At 42.3% G+C, this 19961-nt stretch overlaps 1 protein-coding gene and 1 long non-coding RNA gene across 3 annotated transcripts in view; one reads left to right on the plus strand and one right to left on the minus strand.

Annotated features, from left to right (window-relative positions):
• Window positions 1-6207: 6207 nt before the first annotated feature.
• LOC142448365 (uncharacterized) lies at window positions 6208-18604 on the minus strand. The gene is made up of 3 exons (XR_012784519.1): window positions 18412-18604; window positions 9738-9904; window positions 6208-7913 (listed from the first exon to the last, which is right to left on the minus strand). It is a non-coding gene; the product is annotated as an uncharacterized LOC142448365 (long non-coding RNA).
• Window positions 18605-19118: 514 nt separating this feature from the next.
• PAXIP1 (PAX interacting protein 1) overlaps window positions 19119-19961 on the plus strand; it is a 61377-nt gene continuing 60534 nt past the window's right edge. For both annotated transcript variants that reach the window (XM_075550185.1, XM_075550186.1), the window contains exon 1: window positions 19119-19249. In XM_075550185.1, coding sequence (XP_075406300.1) covers window positions 19169-19249 — 81 coding nt within the window. In that variant the 5' untranslated portion in view covers window positions 19119-19168. The remainder of the gene's footprint in view (window positions 19250-19961) is intronic.

The raw sequence follows: 19961 nt of genomic DNA on the forward strand, positions 1-19961 counted from the left end.
CATTTGGATGCTTATCAGTCCACGTCCACGGTTCAGGTTCTCATTTGCAGTCTCTGATCTTTGTTCCAGAAGAGGAGATGTAATACTTTCATATCAGAGAAGATCCACTTCAGGATATTGGAAAGCTGTGCCCAGGATGAATCCAAGAGAACACTGTCCAGAACAGCGTTTCAGGCCACAACTGACAGAGGGAATGTCAAGTGTGCTCATCTCAGATGACTCTTCGTGTAAATTCCACTGTGTTAAAACGGAGCAGCTCAAGCTTCTCTCTCTGAATTCTGGAACACATTAGAGACACATGGAATGAAATACTTACAATATATGAAGGGTAAAACTTAAAATGTAAAAGTTCCATCTTGATGGTCTCTCCTCCAACATATTTTTACAGCGTCTTCCACTAAAACCAGTAGAGGAATGAAATATAGAACACAACTCTACCCACATATTGCCTTGATTTTTTAATTACATGGAAGGTCTCATGATACCTCACATAGATCAATACATTAAATTCTCTCATTTAGAAACCAATGAGATTGCCTAGAATGCTATTAAATCATTTAATCATTGAAATTGCTGCCTAGGCAATGTCTTCTGAAAATCCGTTTCTTTTAGGTTCATTGAAGTTGCTCTTTGCTTTACATCGTCTTCCTTTTCTTTCTCTCCAGGAACAGAGCAGACTCTGCTGTGGGCATATGAGTAACACAGAAGCAAGATGAACAGCAATATCTTTAACAATCAATTTTATAAGTTGGTTCTTATTGACTTTGACTAGGTTCTCTAGAGAAGCAAAACCAGTGAAGCATATATATATATATATATATATATATATATATATATATATTAGAGAGAAAGAAGGGGATGGGGTGATGGTAGGTTAAGAAGAAGAGAGAGAGAGAATGTCTATATCAAGGAAATAGCTCACCCAGTTGTAGAAGTGAGTTTCAAGTCCATGAATGAGATGTGAGGCTGGAGGCTTCTGACTCACATTGCTGAAGGAGCTGACAAATTCAAGGTCAGCGTAAGAGATGGCAGGCAGTTGATGACTTCCTGGATTGGCAGGCAATACAGCTGACCATTGGCTCAAGTCCAAAGAGTCAAAGGTCAGATGACTAGCTAGATAGATGCAGGACCCAGATCCAGACCAAAGTAAGTAAGTTTTTTCACAGCATCCATATATATTGGTAATTAACAACAACTTTTCTGGGTGTTTCTAAGGAGTAGTATGTTTTAAAGTGATGAGAATAATCTGAGTGACAATTGAATTGAGGATTACTTGTGAACCCAATTCATGAAATATGTATTAGAACTTTTATGCCAGAGAATGTTTAATACCTTAGAAAATGTGTCTTCAGAATTGGCTGAGAATAGACTGCTCATTAGCAAAGATGACTCACAAACATTGTTTTAGATTCAGTCCCTACATTTGTACCAAGTTCCACACAATTGTTCATGTTAGAATAAAAACTAGTGTATTAATTCCTCTAAGGAGCTCTATACCTAATCTTGTCACCATTTTCTCTCTCTGTACTTACTGTTCATATGAATAGTTACCATGTATTGAGTCTCTTCCTCTTTCAATAAAATGCCATTTATTAATCCTTTTGTCAAATACCCACATTCTCTTTACAATGAATGATTTTAACTTATATTAGTGCAGCCCTATTCCTTTTTTCTATGAGCTTCACTAAACAATAGACATTTGTATTTGATATAGTATGAAGCAATTTCATTACGGCCTTATTCATTTTCACCTGTGCTAATAAATCTCAAATTAAGCAGCCCATCAGGTCTCAGCAGCTGGCAGTGTATCCCACAGAGTATCACAAACGGAAAAATGATTATTTGAGGAGGCTTCGTAATTATGCTAAGATGAAACTCTCGGCAGCCAGGAGATACAGAGTTTTAAAGATTTGTGGAAAAATTTAATGAAAATGCCACAAATATATTACTGAGGATAATAGTTTGCACTTAATGTGAAGCCATTTTCTCTATGGATTTCAAAGTCTTACCTAATTAATTATCCCCAATTCCCTTGTTTTCCTAATGGTCAAGCATTTAGGCAGATCTCCCGAGACAATAGAGTTATTATCACAATGAAGTAGGGTTTTATTCTGGGGTCAAGAGACCTGTTAGATGTTAGTCCCTCCCACTGGTTAGTTTGTTGGGAAAATCCCAACCGTGGGCCAGCAAACCCAGACCCACAGGCTAAAGTAACATTGTTTACGTTGGTAGCTAAAGCGTTATAGGAGAACACTGCTTTGTTATTCATACACATACTGTCTATGGAGTCATTCAGGAGTGCCTGGATGGTACAAAGTGTCAGATTATTACCCAGACGGTTAGTGGTTCAAATCCACCTAGAGGTGGCCCAAAAGTCATAGCCTTAAAAATCCCAGGGAGCAAATAAGTGGCTGATAGAACCAACTTGACAGCAGCTAATAATGACGTGAGTGCTTGCTCCCGTGACAGAGTAGCTGCGACAGACTGTATGCCAGCAAGCCTGTGCTAGTCTGGGTCGGCTAGAGAAGCAAATTCAGAGACACTTAGGTGGTACTTACAGAATCTGTTATCAATTTGAGACCTAGCAGTGAAGGGGTGGAGTTTGGCCTGTCAATCAGGTTGCAGCTTGATGACCTCATTTTGGAGACACTAAAGAGGTAAAGAGCTTGCTGGAGGCAGGGCACATGCTCACCCCTGGAGAGACATTCCTGTGGACACATGGAGCTCTATGCTAGACCCGGGAGCTGAAGAAGGCATGTGGATCCACAAGGCTTTCCACCCACTGGCCTGTGATCTTCCTGCATTCAGTGTCATTGCACTGTGTCAGTGTTTCATGAGTCTGACAAGGACTCTGTAGATTGGTATCAGACAAATGGCTAATATTGGACTTATGGGCTTGGACTCGACTGGGTTGAGATGCTTTCTTAATGTACAATTACCCTTTATATAAAACTCTCTCGTATACACATATGAGTTTCGATAGATTTGTTTCTCTAGTCTACTCGGACTAACACAATTCATATATGTGTATGAGAGATCTTAATATCAAAAAGTAATTGTATATTAAGAAAACATGCCAGCCCAATCCAGATCGTCCATAAGTCTGATATCAGCCCATATATCTATAAAGTTCTATTCAGTCTATAAAGTTCTGTTCAGACTCACAGAACACATGTAATGATGCCAAATGCAGGAAGATCACAGGCCTGTGGATAGAAAGTCTTGTGGATCCAGTGGTGATGGAAGCATCTCAGCACTGGTGTGGGTCTCCATGTGGTTCCTCCAGCTCCAGGGCTCTGGCTCCCTCAGTGTAGCGCCATCTGTCTTGTCAGCAGGAAGATGAAGCAGAGAGAGTATGTGTCCCGCCTCCAGAAAGAAAGACAAGAGTTCCCAGAATCTTCAGAAGGCCACGCCCACACAGGCATTATTGGCTGTGACCTGATTGACAGGCTAGACTCCACCCCTTGGCTCAAGTTGATAGGTGATTATGTAACTGCCACAAAGCCTAATAAATTTATTCAAAAAGCTTGCTGACCCCTGGTCTAACCTCTAAAGTTGTTCTTCCAAATGCAGTCCACAGTCAATTACACAGCAATAAAATCAAAAAAGCGTAAGTTTCAGATTTGCTTCATGGTGACTATCTTCGATAGTTCTTTAAAACAAAAATGAAAAATCTTTTGTAGTGACATTAATGTATATAAAATACCCACTCACTCCCTAAATATTTATCTATCATCCAATTAGCATCAGGTACCATATTAATTGTTAAGGGAGAGTACAGGTGAAATGAAACAGGATTTTAAAATAAGATCTTTTGGGTCTTAAAGTCAAATATTGGATGAATGCAAGTTTCCATATTTCAGACTACCTTCAGCCTTTTTGTATTCCGACCCTGAACAATGGTTCACAGAATCATCACACACCATTATGCTGATTGGAGATGTTCTCCCAGTTATAGTTTTTTTATAATCATAAAATGAAGGAAAAGCCAAGCAGCTCTATTTTATGGTATCGTAAATGCTTCCTGAAATAGGTATTGAGTTTAGCAATAGGAAGAAGTAAGATTTGCATAGGCATATATGTAGAGAGGGTCATGTTAGATGGAAGAATCAACTATACTTTTTTTAAAGCCATGGCTATGAGAAAGTTTAGGATTGTATTTGGAGAAAGCCCAGTAGTTCTGTTCAGTGGCAGGAGCTAAGCCTGGGATGCTCTGCTTCTGGAGTATCGAGAAGACTACTAGAGACAGAGTTCACTGACTGGCAGGCTACGGGCACTGAGCTTCACTCTCTAAGCAGTGAGCACCCACTGCAGCCGGGGGCCAAAGCAGTGAGTTCATACTTTCTTGGACATTGTGGAACTGGTAGTACTACTTTGCTTTCTATGTTGGTGTCCGAGGAATACCATAAGATAGTACTCCCAGGTGGGCGGCTGTAAACTACTCTAATCTGTGCCACCGTTTTGGAAGCTAGAAGTCTAAACTCAGGGTGTTGGCCGGGCCATGCTTTCTGCAAAGGTTTTAGGGGAAGATTCCTTCCCCAGTCCAGCTTGTGCCAGTGCCATGCAGTCCTTGACTTGAGACTGTAGTGTAACTTGGTCCGTACATAGCCACCGTCCTCCAGTCTCTGTCTTGTTTATAAAGACAGGACTCAGATTGTATTAGAGCCCACTCTTCTCTATTAGGACCTCATTTTAACTGATAGCATCCATAGACTATTTCCAAACAAGACCGCGTTTACAGGTGAACTATCCTTTTGGGAAATACAATTTAATTCATTGGTTATGCATTGGGCTTTTAACCAAGAGGTGAGAAGTTCAAAACCACGAACTACTTGACGGGAGAAAGATGAGGCTTCCTATTCCCATTAAGAGTTACAGTTTTAGAAACCCACAGTGGCAGTTCTCCCCTATCCTGTAGAGTCACTGTGAGTCAGAATTGGCTCAAGGGCAGTGAGTTTGGTTTTGCTTTTAGCTATTCATAGGTTCAAATACTTTCCATATAGATTCAAATGGAAACCTAACTTCTCCTAATTCTATTTCAACCAATAAATATTTCATAGGAATTTAAAATAGACAGGGTTGAATTCATGAAAAACCTGGGCAGTTACTGTTTCTATTACATGTATTCCTGCAGCCAGGGGTCAGTTTCCAGGATGGTTACGCCACTACTGTCAGTCCCAGGCTCCCGTCTTTGCTCAGGTTGCTCCTCCAAATTAGTGTCTGCATCCTCTTTCTATCCTTCACAGCTTTGTCAACTCATCTCCTCGGTGAGGTCTTTCTGATCATACCAGTCCCCACCATGCTTTCCTGATTTAATCCTGTTAGCCTACTCTGCTCATGCTCTTAACCCGAATGCCACCTGGTACGGCAGAATTCGGTCATTCTATGTGCGCTTCTTAACTACCAAACAAAATCCAGTAAGAATGCACATAAACGCTTTATGAATATTTGTTCAACTAAAGTCAATGCTCTGTATTCAGAACTCTTAATTTTACTGAATACATTAGGCTTATCTATCAAATAGTAAAGGCTTACCTTTTATAGCATGTGAAAATTTCAGAAACTATTAATTTCATTATAGTTATGCAGCATTAATCAACATTTCAGGACTATTTTATTATTTGTCACTGGTCATGTTTTAGAGCTTTTTCTTATCAGCTGAAATTCTCTGTTCTTCTAGAAATAAATACCTTTTAATCTGAAATGATTTCTAATTTGATAGACATTATTGAATCCCAACCCAAGTTGTTACGTGCACCATCTTTCTAAATTAATGAAAAATAACCCATTTCTATCTGATATATCACCTAAATTGACTTTAATTTGTCCTATTCCTGCCACTGATTACAGAGCAGTTAAGTGTAAAACTTGGCAATATGGCCTCTTGTTGTAAGATAATCCAATTATTGAAAACTAAGTAACTCCCGATAGAGGAAGAATAATTTAAATATATAGTAAATAATGAGGTTAATTAATTTAACCTCTTCTAATTAGGAAACTAATTAAATCAGAAAATTAAAACTGACACATTAAAATTTGCAGTAAGTTCTGAATTTAGATCTCATTATTGTCTCTTCTGCTTCGATGGATTCCAAAGAGGAATATACATCAGCTACAAAAATATAAATCAGTGGACTGCTTTCAATTGCTATAAAGTTAATTTTCCATTGTGTAAATGTTATTTTTAGGCAGTTCACCACTTTTAACTTATATATGAAATTAAAGGATTTCCTTTTTAAAACTTTCAAAAGAAAAAAAATTGACTAAATTTAAGATGAATTTACTCCATGCTAATTATTCCTGTGCAAATCACTTAAATTCTCTGGTCTTTAGTTTTCTCATCATTAGTGTATTTTGTAAGAAATGATATTGACTCACTTTATCTTGGAGATGGAATAGACGTAAGTAAGGAGTAGCACACTATGGAGCAGCGTGTGTGTGGAGGAGGAGGATGTGAAACCTGTGTGTGTGTGTGTGTGTGTGTGTGTGTGTGTGTAGGGGAGGTTAAACCTTTGTCAGTGTGCTGTAGTGGAGAACTATGGCCTAACTTAAGATCTTCATTGTTGGTAAACTGTCCAAGAAAAAATTAAGGATATATTCTGCTAATAAGCCCATCTCTATATAACACTAAACTATCATGCCTCTCAACATTATTTTAGGATAGAAAGTTCTAACCTATTGGAAAAATAGGAACAATGTAACAATAGTAGTTTTGGTTGCCATTGTAAGTTGGCTTTTACAATAAGTTTCAGAATATCTCCGCAAGTATCTTGCTAAACATTCCAGGGTACTCGATGTTTTCCCATTGTCTTCACTCATTGCGCAGTCGCCAAGAGCATGCAACCCTGTTTTCATGACTCTACTCTGGGGAAGTAAGCTAACATGGATTCCCAAACCAAAAGCTATCTCTCAGGAGATATTTGATCTCACCGACAGGTAGAAGAGTAACCCCAATATGTAGCAAACCTCCCAAATCTCAAGACTCTCTTGGTGACTGAGCAGAAATTAAATGCAACCGATATGATAAATGTTTGAAATACAACTCATGCAGTTTAATAACTATAAACAAGTGTGGTCTTAATTCCCTGGCAGGTAAGTGATAGTAAGGGAGCTCCAATGATAGTAGGTGCTTTTAATCAAATTATCAATACAATTCATAATGACAATTTGATTTTCACATATTTCCAGAGACATAAATGAAGCAACAACAGTTTTAAATCATCCTTAAGTCACAGGCTGCCTCTAATGTAGAATATATATACTTAGTATTTCCACTTGTGCAAGAATTAAATAAGAACAATCTCTAGACATCACCTAATGGCGCAATAATGTGGATAATAACATTACAGAACAATCAATTGGTGAAAGTTTTTCCTGTGAAAGTAGTTTCTGAGAAAGTCTTCTTGGAGGAAATTCCTTGCTAAGTAGATTATTATAATTTTGAATAATCAAATAAGTCTATTGTGATATCTACCGTGTGTCTACCAGTTTGTCGAACTGTGGTGGCTTGTGTGTTGCTGTGGTGCTGGAAGCTAGGTCCCTGGTATTTCAAATGTCAGCAGGGTCGCCCACAGTGAACGGGTTTCAGCAGAGCTTCCAGACTAAGGCCAACACAGAAGGACTTGGCTCCCCACTTCAGAGGAAGGAGCCACTGCAGACCTTCAGCACAACTTCAAAACACTGTCAAGTTCTGAAGGCCTAGAAGACGGGAGCAGAACACTGTCAGCAATAGTGCTTGAGGATGAGTCGCTTGGGTGGGAGGACACTTGAGATGCGCCTGAGGAGCTGGATTCTCAGAGTGGAGTCACCCGTGGTGATGTGTTTGGTAAAAAGCCTGTGGGTTCTTCATTTGTTGATGGGGCCCGACTCAAAGCAAGAAGATACAGCTGCAAAACTCTGCAAGTGACTGGAACCTGGAATGTGCAAAGTATGAAAATTGAAAGTTGAAATGATCTCTTGACTAAAAGAAAGAAAATTGAAAGTTGTCTACAATAAATGGAAGGCATTATGATCGATATCCTACACATTTGTGAGCTGAAATAGACTGATATTTGCCATCTTGAGTCAGAAAATCTTTTGCTTTACCATGCTGGGAATAACACATCAAGAGGGATGGCAAGGCATTCAATGTCAAAATGGATCTTGTTAAATCCATGATGAAATACAATACTATCTGTGATCAGATTATAGCTATCTGCCTTTTAGGAAATTCAATCAATACAACTATTATTTAAATTTATGCACAACCACTAACACTAGGGATGAAAAAAATGAAGAATTCTACAAATAACTTCAGTTGGAAATTGATCAAACAAGCAATCAAGATGCATTGGTGATTGGAATGCAAAAATCCACACAAAGTGAAACAAAGAAGAAAGGACGGTAGTTGGAAAATGCAGACTTGGTGATAGAAATGAAGCTGGAGATTGTATGAGACAATTTTGCAAAATCAATGACTTGTTCATAACTGTTATCTTTTTTCAATTATATATGAGTTCCTCAAATGGAATACACATAAATCAAACTGACTACATCTATGGGAAGAGACAATGGAGAAGCTCACTATCAGCAAACCTAGGCCGGGGACTGACCATCAATTGCTCATATGTAAGTTCAGGATAAATTTGAAGAAAATTAAAACAAATCCATGAGAGCCAAAACATGACCTTGAGTCTAACCCACCTGAATTTTGAGAACATCTCAAGTACAGATTTGACTCATTGAACACTAGTGACAAAAGACCCAAGGACATCAAGAACATCATGCAGAAAGCAAGAAGACATAAGAAGACAGGCAAGAAAGAAAAGATCAAAGTGGATGTCAGAAGAGACTCTGAAACTCACTCTTACTCATAGCGTAGCTAAAGCAAATGGAAGAAATGATGGCGTCAAAGAGTTGAATAGAAAATTGACAAGAATGGGAATTCCAGAAAGCTTCATTGTGCTCATGTGGAACTTGAACATGGATCAAGAGGCAGCTGTGCAAATAGAGCAAGGAAATATGGCATGGTTTAAAATCAGGAAAGATGTGTGACAGGGTTGTATCCTTTCATCATACTTATTTAATCTACAGGCTGAGCAAATAATCAGAGAAGCCAGTTTATATGAAGAAGAATGTGGCACCAGGATTGGAGGAAGTCTTATCAACAACCTGTGATATGCAAATGACAAAATCTTGCTTCTTGAAAGCGTGAAGAACTTGAAGTACTTACTGATGAAGATCAAAGATTGAAGCCTTCAGTTTGAATTATAACTCAATGTAAAGACCAAAATCGGCAGCTTTTGGCCAGGTCCAGGACCTCACCACACTTGTGCATCTCCAGACTTGAGACAGCATCTTGCCATATTTCCTACTTGGATTCATCCTTGTGTGTAGCCTGGGAGGAAGCAGCCTACTGTCCCACGTTCCCATCTTGGATTCCTCTGGTACTCACCTACTTGAGTCAAGAGAGTGGTGCAGACTGATATCTGAGCCTTGAAAGCCTCTACAACTGTGAATTGAAAAGGTAAGTAGTGTGCCTAGAATTTTTTCTAAACATTTCTGACATGGTGTAATGGTGGTGGGATGGGATTAAAAGTGAGGCTTGCTTCTTTAGTAAAGGGCACAGTCTCTGACACTCATGGGGAAGCACTGATTCAATAACAGTCAGTGACTAAAGGTGCGGGGGCGAAGATTTCAGAGGATGGAGGTCACCCACCCACTTGGCCCTTCCTGAGGTCTGACCAGATGCAGCTTACCCTTCATGGGTCAGGATTCCTTTTGGAGCAGATTCGTCAGAATGAGCACAGGGACCCACTCAGCATCTTGGAGCTTCCCATCCAGAGTTATGTTGCAGCATGAGGCTTCATCCATTGCCTCTCTGGAGCGGCTGTCCATAGAATTTTCCCACTGTTGTTCATGGCAGCTGTTGCAAAAAAAAAAAAAAAAGACCAAAATCCTCACAAATGGACCAATAGGTAGCATCATGATAAAAGGAGAAAAGTTGAAGTTGTCAAGGACTAGTCTTGTTTGGATCCACAATCAATGCAAATGAAAACAGCAGTCAAGAGATCCAAAAGCATTACATTGGGTAAATTTTTGTAGAGATCTCTTTAGAGTGCTGAAAAGCCAGGATGTGACTTTGAGGAGTAAGGTGCTCCTGATCCACGCCCTGGTATTTTCAATGAGCTCATATGCATGTCAAAGTTGGACATTGATAAAGACGGAAGAATTGATGACTTTGAATTGAGGTGTTAGAGAATATTGAAAGTACCATGACTGCAGAAAGGACAAACCCATCTACCTGGAAGAAACACAGCCAGTGCACTCCTTAGAGGCAAGGATGGCACGACTTGACTTAGTCTTACATACTTTTGATACATTGTCAGAAGAGACCAGTCCCTTGAGAAATACATCATGGTAGGTAAAGTAGAGAGGCAGCAAAGGAGAGGAAGGCCCGCAAGGAGATGGACAGTGATTGCAATAATGGGATCAAGCACAGGAAAAAGTGAGGATGGTGCAGGTTTGGGCAGCAGTTTGTCCTGTTGTGCGTATGTTTGCTATGGGTCAAAATTGGCTTGATGCCATTTAACAACATTGTGGTGCACTAGGATTTATGGCATCATCCTTGAAATGCTATGCCTTTACCCACCAAAACAGAAAACCACTTCTATGATAAGCCCCTGAGTATTGTTCCCAATTACTCTAAGCAGATTATACTAGTTCCCTTTCCTGGACTTGAACTTGACCTTGTGACTTTGACCAGTATAATGTGTTTTAGCCTGGGTTCCTCAATTCAACCCATTGACTGGGGTTGGGGATGAGACACAGACTTGTGTGCAAATAATTTATTTTGGAAAATTATCTCAGGTAGAAGTAATGCTCAGCGGGAGTAAAACAGGGAAAGAGAATGTGCAACCAAGTTGGTGACTTCATGGGACTGAGACTTACATGCTCAATCCCACAAGGCTCTTATTTTTTTCTTTTAAACATTTTATTAGGGACTCATACAACTCTTTTCATGATCCATACATACATCAATTGTGTAAAGCACATTTGTACATTCATTGTCCTCATCATTCTCAAAACATTTGCTCTCTACCTAAGCCCCTGGCATCAGGTCTTCGTTTTTCCCCTGCTCCCCCCTCCCTCATGAGCCCTAGATAATTTATAAATTATTATTTTGTCATATCTTGCCCTGTCCAACATCTCCCTTCACCCCCTTTTCTGTTGTTTGTCCCCCAGGGAGGAGGTCACATGTAGATCCTTGTAATTGGTTCCCCCTTTCTATCCCACCTTCCCTCTACCCTCCCGACATCGCCACTTTCACCACTGGTGCTAAAGGGACCATCTGCCCTGGATTCCCTGTGCCTCTAGCTCCTATCTGCACCAGTGTACATCCTCTGGTCTAGCCAGACTTGCAAGGTAGATTTCGGATCATGATAGTTGGTGAGGAGGAGGAAGCATTTAGGAACTGGAGGATAGCTGTATTCTTCATTAGTGCTATATCGCACCCTGACTGACTCATCTCCTCCCCTAAACCCCTCTGCAAGGGGATCTCCAGTGGCCGACAAATGGGCCTTGGGTCTCCACTCTGCACTTCCCCCTTCATTCACTATGGTAAGTTTTTTTTTTGATGATGCCTTATACCTGATCCCTTCAACACCTCGTGATCGCACAGGCTGGTGTGCTTCTTCCATGTGGGCTTTGCTTCTGAGCTAGATGGCTGCTTGTTTACCTTCAAGCCTTTAAGACCCCAGACGCTATCTCATTTAATAGCTGGGCACCATCAGCTATTTTTGCCACATTTACTTATGCACCTATTTGTCCTCAGCAATCCTATCATGGAGGTGTGCACCCAATGATATGATTTTTCCCACAAGGTTCTTATGACATGTGCCTCAAAACTGAGCTGGGGCCTCATGAAATCTAAGGATTATAACTAACAAAATCCAATATCAGAGGCGAGAAATGTATTAAAAAGAGTTTAAATTCTGAGCACCTGGTTTGCACTACTATGGAGGAGAGTAGAAGCCAAAAATCCATTTGCAGAAATCCCATGAGAAGTAAGCCTCCATTGAAATCCCTGCCCTCAGAGTACACCAGAAAGGGAATTAATGCAGATATATTTAAGATTTAACATCTTATCATGCTTTCCCTTTTAACCTGTTCTTAATTTGATCTTTTATTATTTTCTGCTTTCCTTTGGATTGAAAAAAATGTAACCAATGTTATTGAACAAGTTGTAGAGAAATTATTTAATGAAAACAATCTGCTGTGTAAACTTCCACTGAAAACACAGTAAGGTTTCATTTAAAATGAGAAAGCTGGGCTGGGGAAAGGGAGGGGACCTTCCATACATAAGCTCTTTCATCCCTCCCTCAGGGATGAAGAGGTGCTCCTAGGCTAACTTCCCTGCACTTCTTGCACCTGTACACAGTGCAGCTTCGCACCGTCCCTTTGTTGCTGTATATCACTGAAAGCTGAAGGTTGCTTGCTGCTGCAATATACGCTAGTGAAACTTACTACTATTGGAGGATGATTTACAGAGGAAAAGTCTCCAAACCCCAGGTACTGAGTCCTTCAAAGCTGATTCCAAAAGATTTCCTCTTTGTAGTAACCCTGGTGGCTCTGTGAGCTAAGAACTGGGCCACTAACCATTCGGTCGGTGGCTCAAATCCACTAGCTACTCTACAAGAGAAAGATGAGGCTGTCTGCTCCCATAAAGAATTACAGTCTAAGAAACCCTAAGGAGCATTTCTACGCTGTCCTTTAGGATTGCTGAGTTGAAATCTACTCCATTGTAGTGGCTTTTGGTTTATGGACCAGTGACTGGTGTGGGCTTCCAAGTCTTCCCCTTTCTAAGAGAGCTTGTCCAGGTGCCAAGACTGGGTGTTAGGCAATGGGACTAGTAATTCACAGGTTACTAGATCAAGAATACCCATACTGGAGTTGTGGTCAAGGAGTGTTTTCCAAAGTGGGTGATCAAGTCCCCTGGGACAGGTACACTGGCATGATCCAGGGACTGTGAAAGTAGATAGCTACACTTTATCTTGGAATATGGGCTATAATACTAACGTTTTTCTAGGGCGGCACTGATTAAGTTTCCTTCCAAAAAGGAAGTGGCAGACGAAATAAGTTTGGATGCCTATGTTGTACAAATCCTTTAAGATCCTGAATTTTCAGTCTAATGCTGATTTTTTTTTTTTTAGTTTTCTATGATGGGAGAGGGCTAAGTGTATTTTGAATGCAGAAGAAATGAAAACTTACATTTATGATCGAGTAATGACTGGTAATATTTAATTGTCCTCAATTATTTATTATCTTCTCATGAATAGGTTATTATGTTCCCACCCATTGCATGGATTTGCAGTACCTCCCTGTGAAAGAAATACATCTGTTACCTCATTAACATCAGGCTTGGAAAGGAGACTGACTGACAAATCGAGTAAGTGAAATACAAAAATACATTTTAGGAGCTATTACATGGTTTTGCTACCATTTTTTTCCTGGTTCCTAGAATGCACGACCTTTTTGCCTAGATTCTAGGAAGAAGACGAATGAAAGAGTCATCCCTGTCCTGCAGCCAACTTCCTTTATGAGTGAGACGGGAACTCTGTAGTTAGGTGCGTAGAGTTGGTGTAATGGTAGCGTGACCTACTGGAATTTGGTCAACAGGTGCATCCAACTTACAAATGACTGGATGATAGGAAAAACAGAAATAGAAGATATGTTAGTGAATTTTTAGCAGTGCATGGTATGCTGAGTTGAGATCAACTTGATAGAAACGGCCATTAAGGGAGTCCTCAGGTGGCACAGTTAAGTGATCAATTATTAGCTAAAACACTGGAGCTTTGAGCCCACCTAGAAGCCCCATGAAAGACAGGAATGGTGATCTGCTTCTGAAGGGTAACAGCCTTGAACACTTGATGGCGTCACCGTAAGACAAAGATTGCAACTAACAAAAACCAAGTGTGCTATTTAGCTCAAACCAAACCCAAACCTGGTTGAACATTTTCATTTTTAGTTTCATCTCTACTACCATAAAGCCCTTTAGAAAATGTGCTAATACACATTTTAAATTTTTTGCTTTAAAAAATAAACATTTTATTGGGGGCTCATACAGCTCTTAGCATAATATATCCATCCATCCATTGTGTCAAGCATATTGGTACATTTGTTGCCATCATCATTTTCAAAATATTTTCTACTTGAGCCCTTGATATCAGCTCATTTTCCCCTCCCTCCTTTCCAAACCCTTAATAATTTATACATTACTATTATTTTTTCATGTCTTACACTGACCATTGTCTCCCTTCACCCACTTTTCTGTTGTTCATTCCCCAGGGAGGGGGTTATATGTAGATCATTGTGATCAGTTTCCCCTTTCTCCCCCATCTTCCCCTTCCCCTGCTGGTATCACTACTCTCATTATTGGTCCTGAGGGGTCTATCCGTCCTAGATTCCCTGTGTTTACAGCTCTTATCTGTGTACATGCTCTGGGCCTAGCTAGTTTTGTAAAGTAGAATTGGGGTCATGATAATAGGAGGGGAGGAAGCATTAAAGAACTAGAGACAAGTTGTATGTTTCATTGGTGCTATACTTCATCCTGATTGGCTTGTCTCTTCCTTGTTACTCTTCTGTAAGGGGATGTCCAATTGTCTACAGACCGATTTGGGTCTCCACTTTGCACTCATTTACATGGATATGATTTTTTTGTTCTGGGTGTTTGATGCCTGATCTCATGAACACGTTATGATCACACAGGCTGGTGTGCTTCTTCCACGTGGACTTTGTTGCTTCTCTGCTAGATGGCCACTTGTTTGTGTTCAAGCCTTCTAAGACCCCAGATGCTGTATCTTTTGATAGCCGGACACCATCAACTTCCTTCACATTTGCTATGTACCCATTTTGTTTCAGTTATCCTGTTGGGAAGGTGAGCATCACAGAATGCCAGGTTATTAAAACAAAATGTTCTTGCATTGAGGGAGTACTTGAGCATATACACATTCTTAACATCACTCTTGTCTTATAAACTCAAAGGTACTGTCATCGAGTATAATCTGACTCATAGGGTTTCCAAGGCTAAATCCTATGGGAGTAGATCGCTTCATCTTTCTTTTGTAGAGCAGATGGTGGAGATGAACCACTGACTTTGCAGTAAGCAGTTCAATGCCTAGCCACCAGTGCCCCTGGGCTCCTTGTGGATTATTAGTTGCAGTTAGCATGGAAGGAATTCTATTGATATAACCAACCAATTCAGCTAACAAGGTGAAGGACGGAGCATAGATCTGAGGTGGGAGTGGGACAAATGGAAGATATCCAATATCTCCGTTAACAAGCCTTCAATAAATGCTTGTTTAAACTTATAAGTATTTGCTTATGGGAAAAGGACCCTATCTATCCTTTTAATTTAAAGCTAACAACCCCCAATTCAATAAATGAGTAGCTATGTACAAATTGCCTTCTAAAAATTATCTTCAGTTTTCAGTTTTGTTATATTGTACCTTCTGATGTTATAAAAATTTTTTTTAGATCAAAATGGAAGTAGCCTAGAGGCTTATCAGGCATATGTATTTTTTTCCTGGACATTTAGAATGACTAGAAATTTCCAGTCTTCCCTACAGTTCAAATTGGGGTCATGAGACCAGGTTCTGGCCAATAGAAGGGGTTGGAGGTGAACTCTTGTTTCTGACCTGTGCACAGAACCTTCTGAATGATATCCACAGGCTCGCTCTTGTCTATATAGCTGACAGCACAGCCATCCAACGACAACAGTCTCAAGCCCGTATTTGGAAAACAGCTGTTCTAGCAAGCCATGCAATTGTGTGCCAGAAACTTCCAATGTTATAAACCGATGAAATATAGTTTGCAATAATATCTTAGTGAGGATTTAACAGTACTATTGACATTTCGAGCAGGTGAGGCTTTCCTGACCATTGTAGCTTGTTTTTTAAAAAGATTATCTTTAAGTTTTAGTTTGGTTATAGAGGTTAGTATTAGCCCTTCCCCAACTGTGTTGAAAACCAAACTGTCTCTAAACATTGCCAATGTCCTGAGGTTAAAATCCCCCCAGTGTGAGAGCCTCTGATATCTAATCCCTCTAAATCTAAACTAATACATTAAGTGTAGGACTTAAGTATTGGGTCTGGTTGCTGATCTTAAAGCATGGATGGACTAGTACACTATATGTACATCTCTAGTATGAGTGCTTCATTGCTAATAACTGTTAAATTGAAAATAATGTGAAGTGCAGGATTAAATAAATTACGGTACATTTAAATCAGCGGTTCTCAACCTTTGGGTTGCGACCCTAACAACCCTTTCACAGGGATTGCCTGATTCTTAACAGTGGCAAAATTAGTGATGAAGTAGCAACAAAATAAGCTTATGGTTGGGAGTCACCACATCATGAGGAACTGTATTAAAGGGTTGCAGCATTAGGAAGGCTGAGACCACTGATTTAAATGGTATTTTTTCCCATTAAATGCTAAGGATCTATGAACATTCTTAATTATCTTCTTAAAGCAGCAACAAGAGCATTAGGATTTCTTTTAAAGGAAAATGCATTTATGTGGGGCAATTATCTGGAAGACTTTCAATAGTGGTTGCTTCTGGGTATAGGATTTGTGGTCATTTATAATTTTTCTCACTTATATTTTCTAGTTTTTCTACATTGGTGGTAATTGTTTCCTGTGGGAAGGATTTGGCCGAATCTTTCCCAGAAAGCAGCAGTATCCTTTGGCTTCAGTTTCTCCTGTGACGGTAGGGTTGCACGATGGCCAGGGAAACTGACCAGATTAATGTGTGCCATTTACTTTCTGTTCATAGGAATATCATGTACCATATACAAAGAAATCTAAAGACAATCAATGCTGTTTTGACATGAATTACAAGAGTCAGTGCACATTCCAATCTCTGCCATCAAGCTGATGCGCACAGCAACTCCAGGACAGGGCAGAACTGCTCCCGTGGGTTTCCAAGACTGTAGCTTTGTGCAGGAGTAGAAAATCCTGTCTTTCTCCCAAGGGAGCAGCTGGTGGTTTCAAACACCTGACCTTTTGGTTAGCAGTCCAACAACCTGACAGATGAATCCAACACACCAATTTTTTCCTTTTGGAACTTAAGAGAAAATCACACACACACACAAATGTAAGGAAGAGGGACCGTTTAATAGCATAAAAATGAATAAATCTGTTAATTAGGTCACAATTATTTACATTAAAAAATCCAATTTCAAGTAACATTGATTTTACTGTCTGGAAGGAAAAAAGCAACACTGGGATGGCATGAAACATGGATTAATTTGTAGGCCCAATTCATATGCTGCTAGCAAAAATGATTTCATAAAAAAGGAATAGGCGATATTCTGATTGTTCATCCAGGAATTTCTAGTCTATGATTTGCTGTGAGAAGAGAAATGAAGTTGTGTAAGCTTGAATTCATTATCCTGGCCTTCTGTGATCAAAGGCGAATCTAGTCATCCTGCTGTTTTGTAATTGTGGACGGGAGAAGAGGTAAATTGAAATCACCATAACCAGATATTAACATGCTATTCTCGTTAGATACTTTATTGTTTTTTAAAATATATATCATATCATACGTATATCATTCCATAGTACAATCGCATCAGCGTACTCTTGATGAAGTATTAAGTCAGCTGAAGTCCAGAATACTTCACAAGTGGGCTATATCACAATCAATTTTTAAGTAGCATTCAAAACTTTCTCATTAGAATAAAAAACAACGTTTCGACGAGGTTGTGATGCACTCTGAAATATAATTGGGAATCTAGGATAAATGAAATAAATCTTACTCTCCATGATCAATGTCTCCTGCCAAGGGCAGCATTTGAACGAACATATTAAAGGAAAAAGTAGCTGATCTGGGGCAAAATAGGTGAGAGAATAAAGGGGAAGAAACGAGTAAAGTAACTATTTACTGGAAAATCTCAGGGAAATGAAATTATCCCTTGGGAAGTCTGCTTCCCAGTCTTTTGACACAAATCCATACTCCTCCCAACTACCTACCTCTTACGTTAGAAAACAAAGTTAATTCAGTTTTCATCATTCTCATCGGTGGAAGCGGATCAACAGTGACCACCAGTGGCAGGTCACCAAGTCATGGCTCATTTGCCCAGCATGGCCCGCAAACCACAAGTGGCGTCGCCAACAGCGGTCCTCCACCGAGAGGCCCCTCCGCTCACTTTTTGCAGGAAAGGCGCGAAAGAGCTCGTGCTTTTTAAGCAAGGACGCGATGGCGGTTCCTTGTGCCCTTTGGCTTAAAAAAAAAAAATTTTTTTTTTTTTTTAGGGCTTTCTTTCCAGGTGCGGGGCGTCCTCTTAAACTCGGGAATCTTGAAAACAGGGTCCAAAGCGGGTTTAAATCCCGAAACGCCGCACCTGGTTTGGAACAAGGCATTCGGTGGCGTTACCTCTATCTCGTAGGGCTCAAGGTCATCGAGGGCAGCCACAGATCGCTTCCGCCCCAGGACCGCCTAAGCCCTCGGTCGGCGAAGTGCAACTCCATTCCGCTGGCAGCAAGCGGAGCCCGGACAATGGCCTCACCGGAGGAGGCTCGGCCACTGACGCCGCTGGCCCCCGACGCCGGAGTCGGCGAGCCGGCCCCGCCCCTTCCGCCCCGCGCACGCGCCGTGCGCACGGACCGGCGGCGTGTGTTGATGGGCGGGGCTTCCCAGTTCCCTACTTTCCCTGGGTCCAACTCACTCACCCTGCCGCGGGGGTGGCGGGTTTACCTCAACCCTTGTCGCCCCACGATTGGAGACACAGAAACGCCCAGACCCCCTGTCTTGGACGTCTCGTTGGCTCCGAAAATATTTCTGAGACCGCAGGCCGCAAAGAAGGCACCGGATGACGCTGGCTGCTAGAGTGCCTTCCCTTCGCCTCCCTCGGTGCCCCGCACGGAATGGTGTGCCCCTCAGGGCGCGCGCGGCTCCCGCGCTTTGCTCGTTCTGAGAGGGCGGGGGTAAGGAGGCGGAGGGAGGGGGACCGGACCCCAATTCGTAAAGACTCAGCCCGGACCGGACTCGCCGGCCCGTTCGCTGGGGAGGCGGGGGCGCGGGGCGCGCCGGCCAAAGTGGGCCTCGCCGGGGGGTGGGGGGTGGGTGGGGTTGGGGTGGGTGCCATCGTGGATTCTTCCGGATCCAGGGACGCCTGCAAGCGGCCGGGATCATGTCGGACCAGGAGTTGAAAGTTCCCGAGGAAATGTTCAAAGAGGTCAAATATTACGCGGTGGGCGACATCGACCCCCAGGTACCGCGGCCGCGGGCTCCCGCGTCACCCCCCCGCCTCGCGCTCTCCGTCCCCCGGCCGCGGCGCGCACTCCAGCCCACCCGAGGAGCCGCTCCCGAGCGCCGCCGTGCCCGCCGCCCAGGGCTCGCGCCGGCCGGCTGCGCGGGCAGGGCAGTGCGGTGCGCCGGCGCGGGGGCCCGGCGCCTGCCCGCGGCGCGAGGGCCGGGCTCGCGCCCGCTCCGTGGCCGCCTGACGAGGCGGGGGCGCGTGGCCACCGCACGGCCCGGTGGGGGTCGGGAGGGGGCCCGGTCACGCCGGCGCCGCGCGGGAGGGTCGGGGAGCGCAGGGGCTTCTGCGCCACGGCCCCGCATCTGTCACCACGGCCGCGTTCGCCGTCGGGCGCCCCCGCACGCGTCGCCCGCGCGAGTCAGAAGCCCAGGCCTAGTGCCGGGAGGGCCGATCGCCCCCGCGCCCGCGGCCAGGTGACGGCGCCGGTGCCCTGCTGATTGGCGGGTAAGCCCCCGGGCCAGACGCTTGCTCTGCTTGCGTTAGCAGCAGGTTCGAGCGGAGACCGCATTCTTGCAGCCTGCGCGGTTCCAGTGCCTTCGCTCCGGAGATGGATAGTGGGTCGGAGGATCAACGCGATACGGGTTTCGTAGCCTGGCCTGTGGCTATTACAGATCACTGTAGGGACTCGGTTTCCAAGCAGCTAAGCAGGAAAAGTTAGGTATGC

Source organism: Tenrec ecaudatus, chromosome 5 (genome assembly GCF_050624435.1).
Source record: "Tenrec ecaudatus isolate mTenEca1 chromosome 5, mTenEca1.hap1, whole genome shotgun sequence".
NCBI lineage: Eukaryota > Metazoa > Chordata > Mammalia > Afrosoricida > Tenrecidae > Tenrec > Tenrec ecaudatus.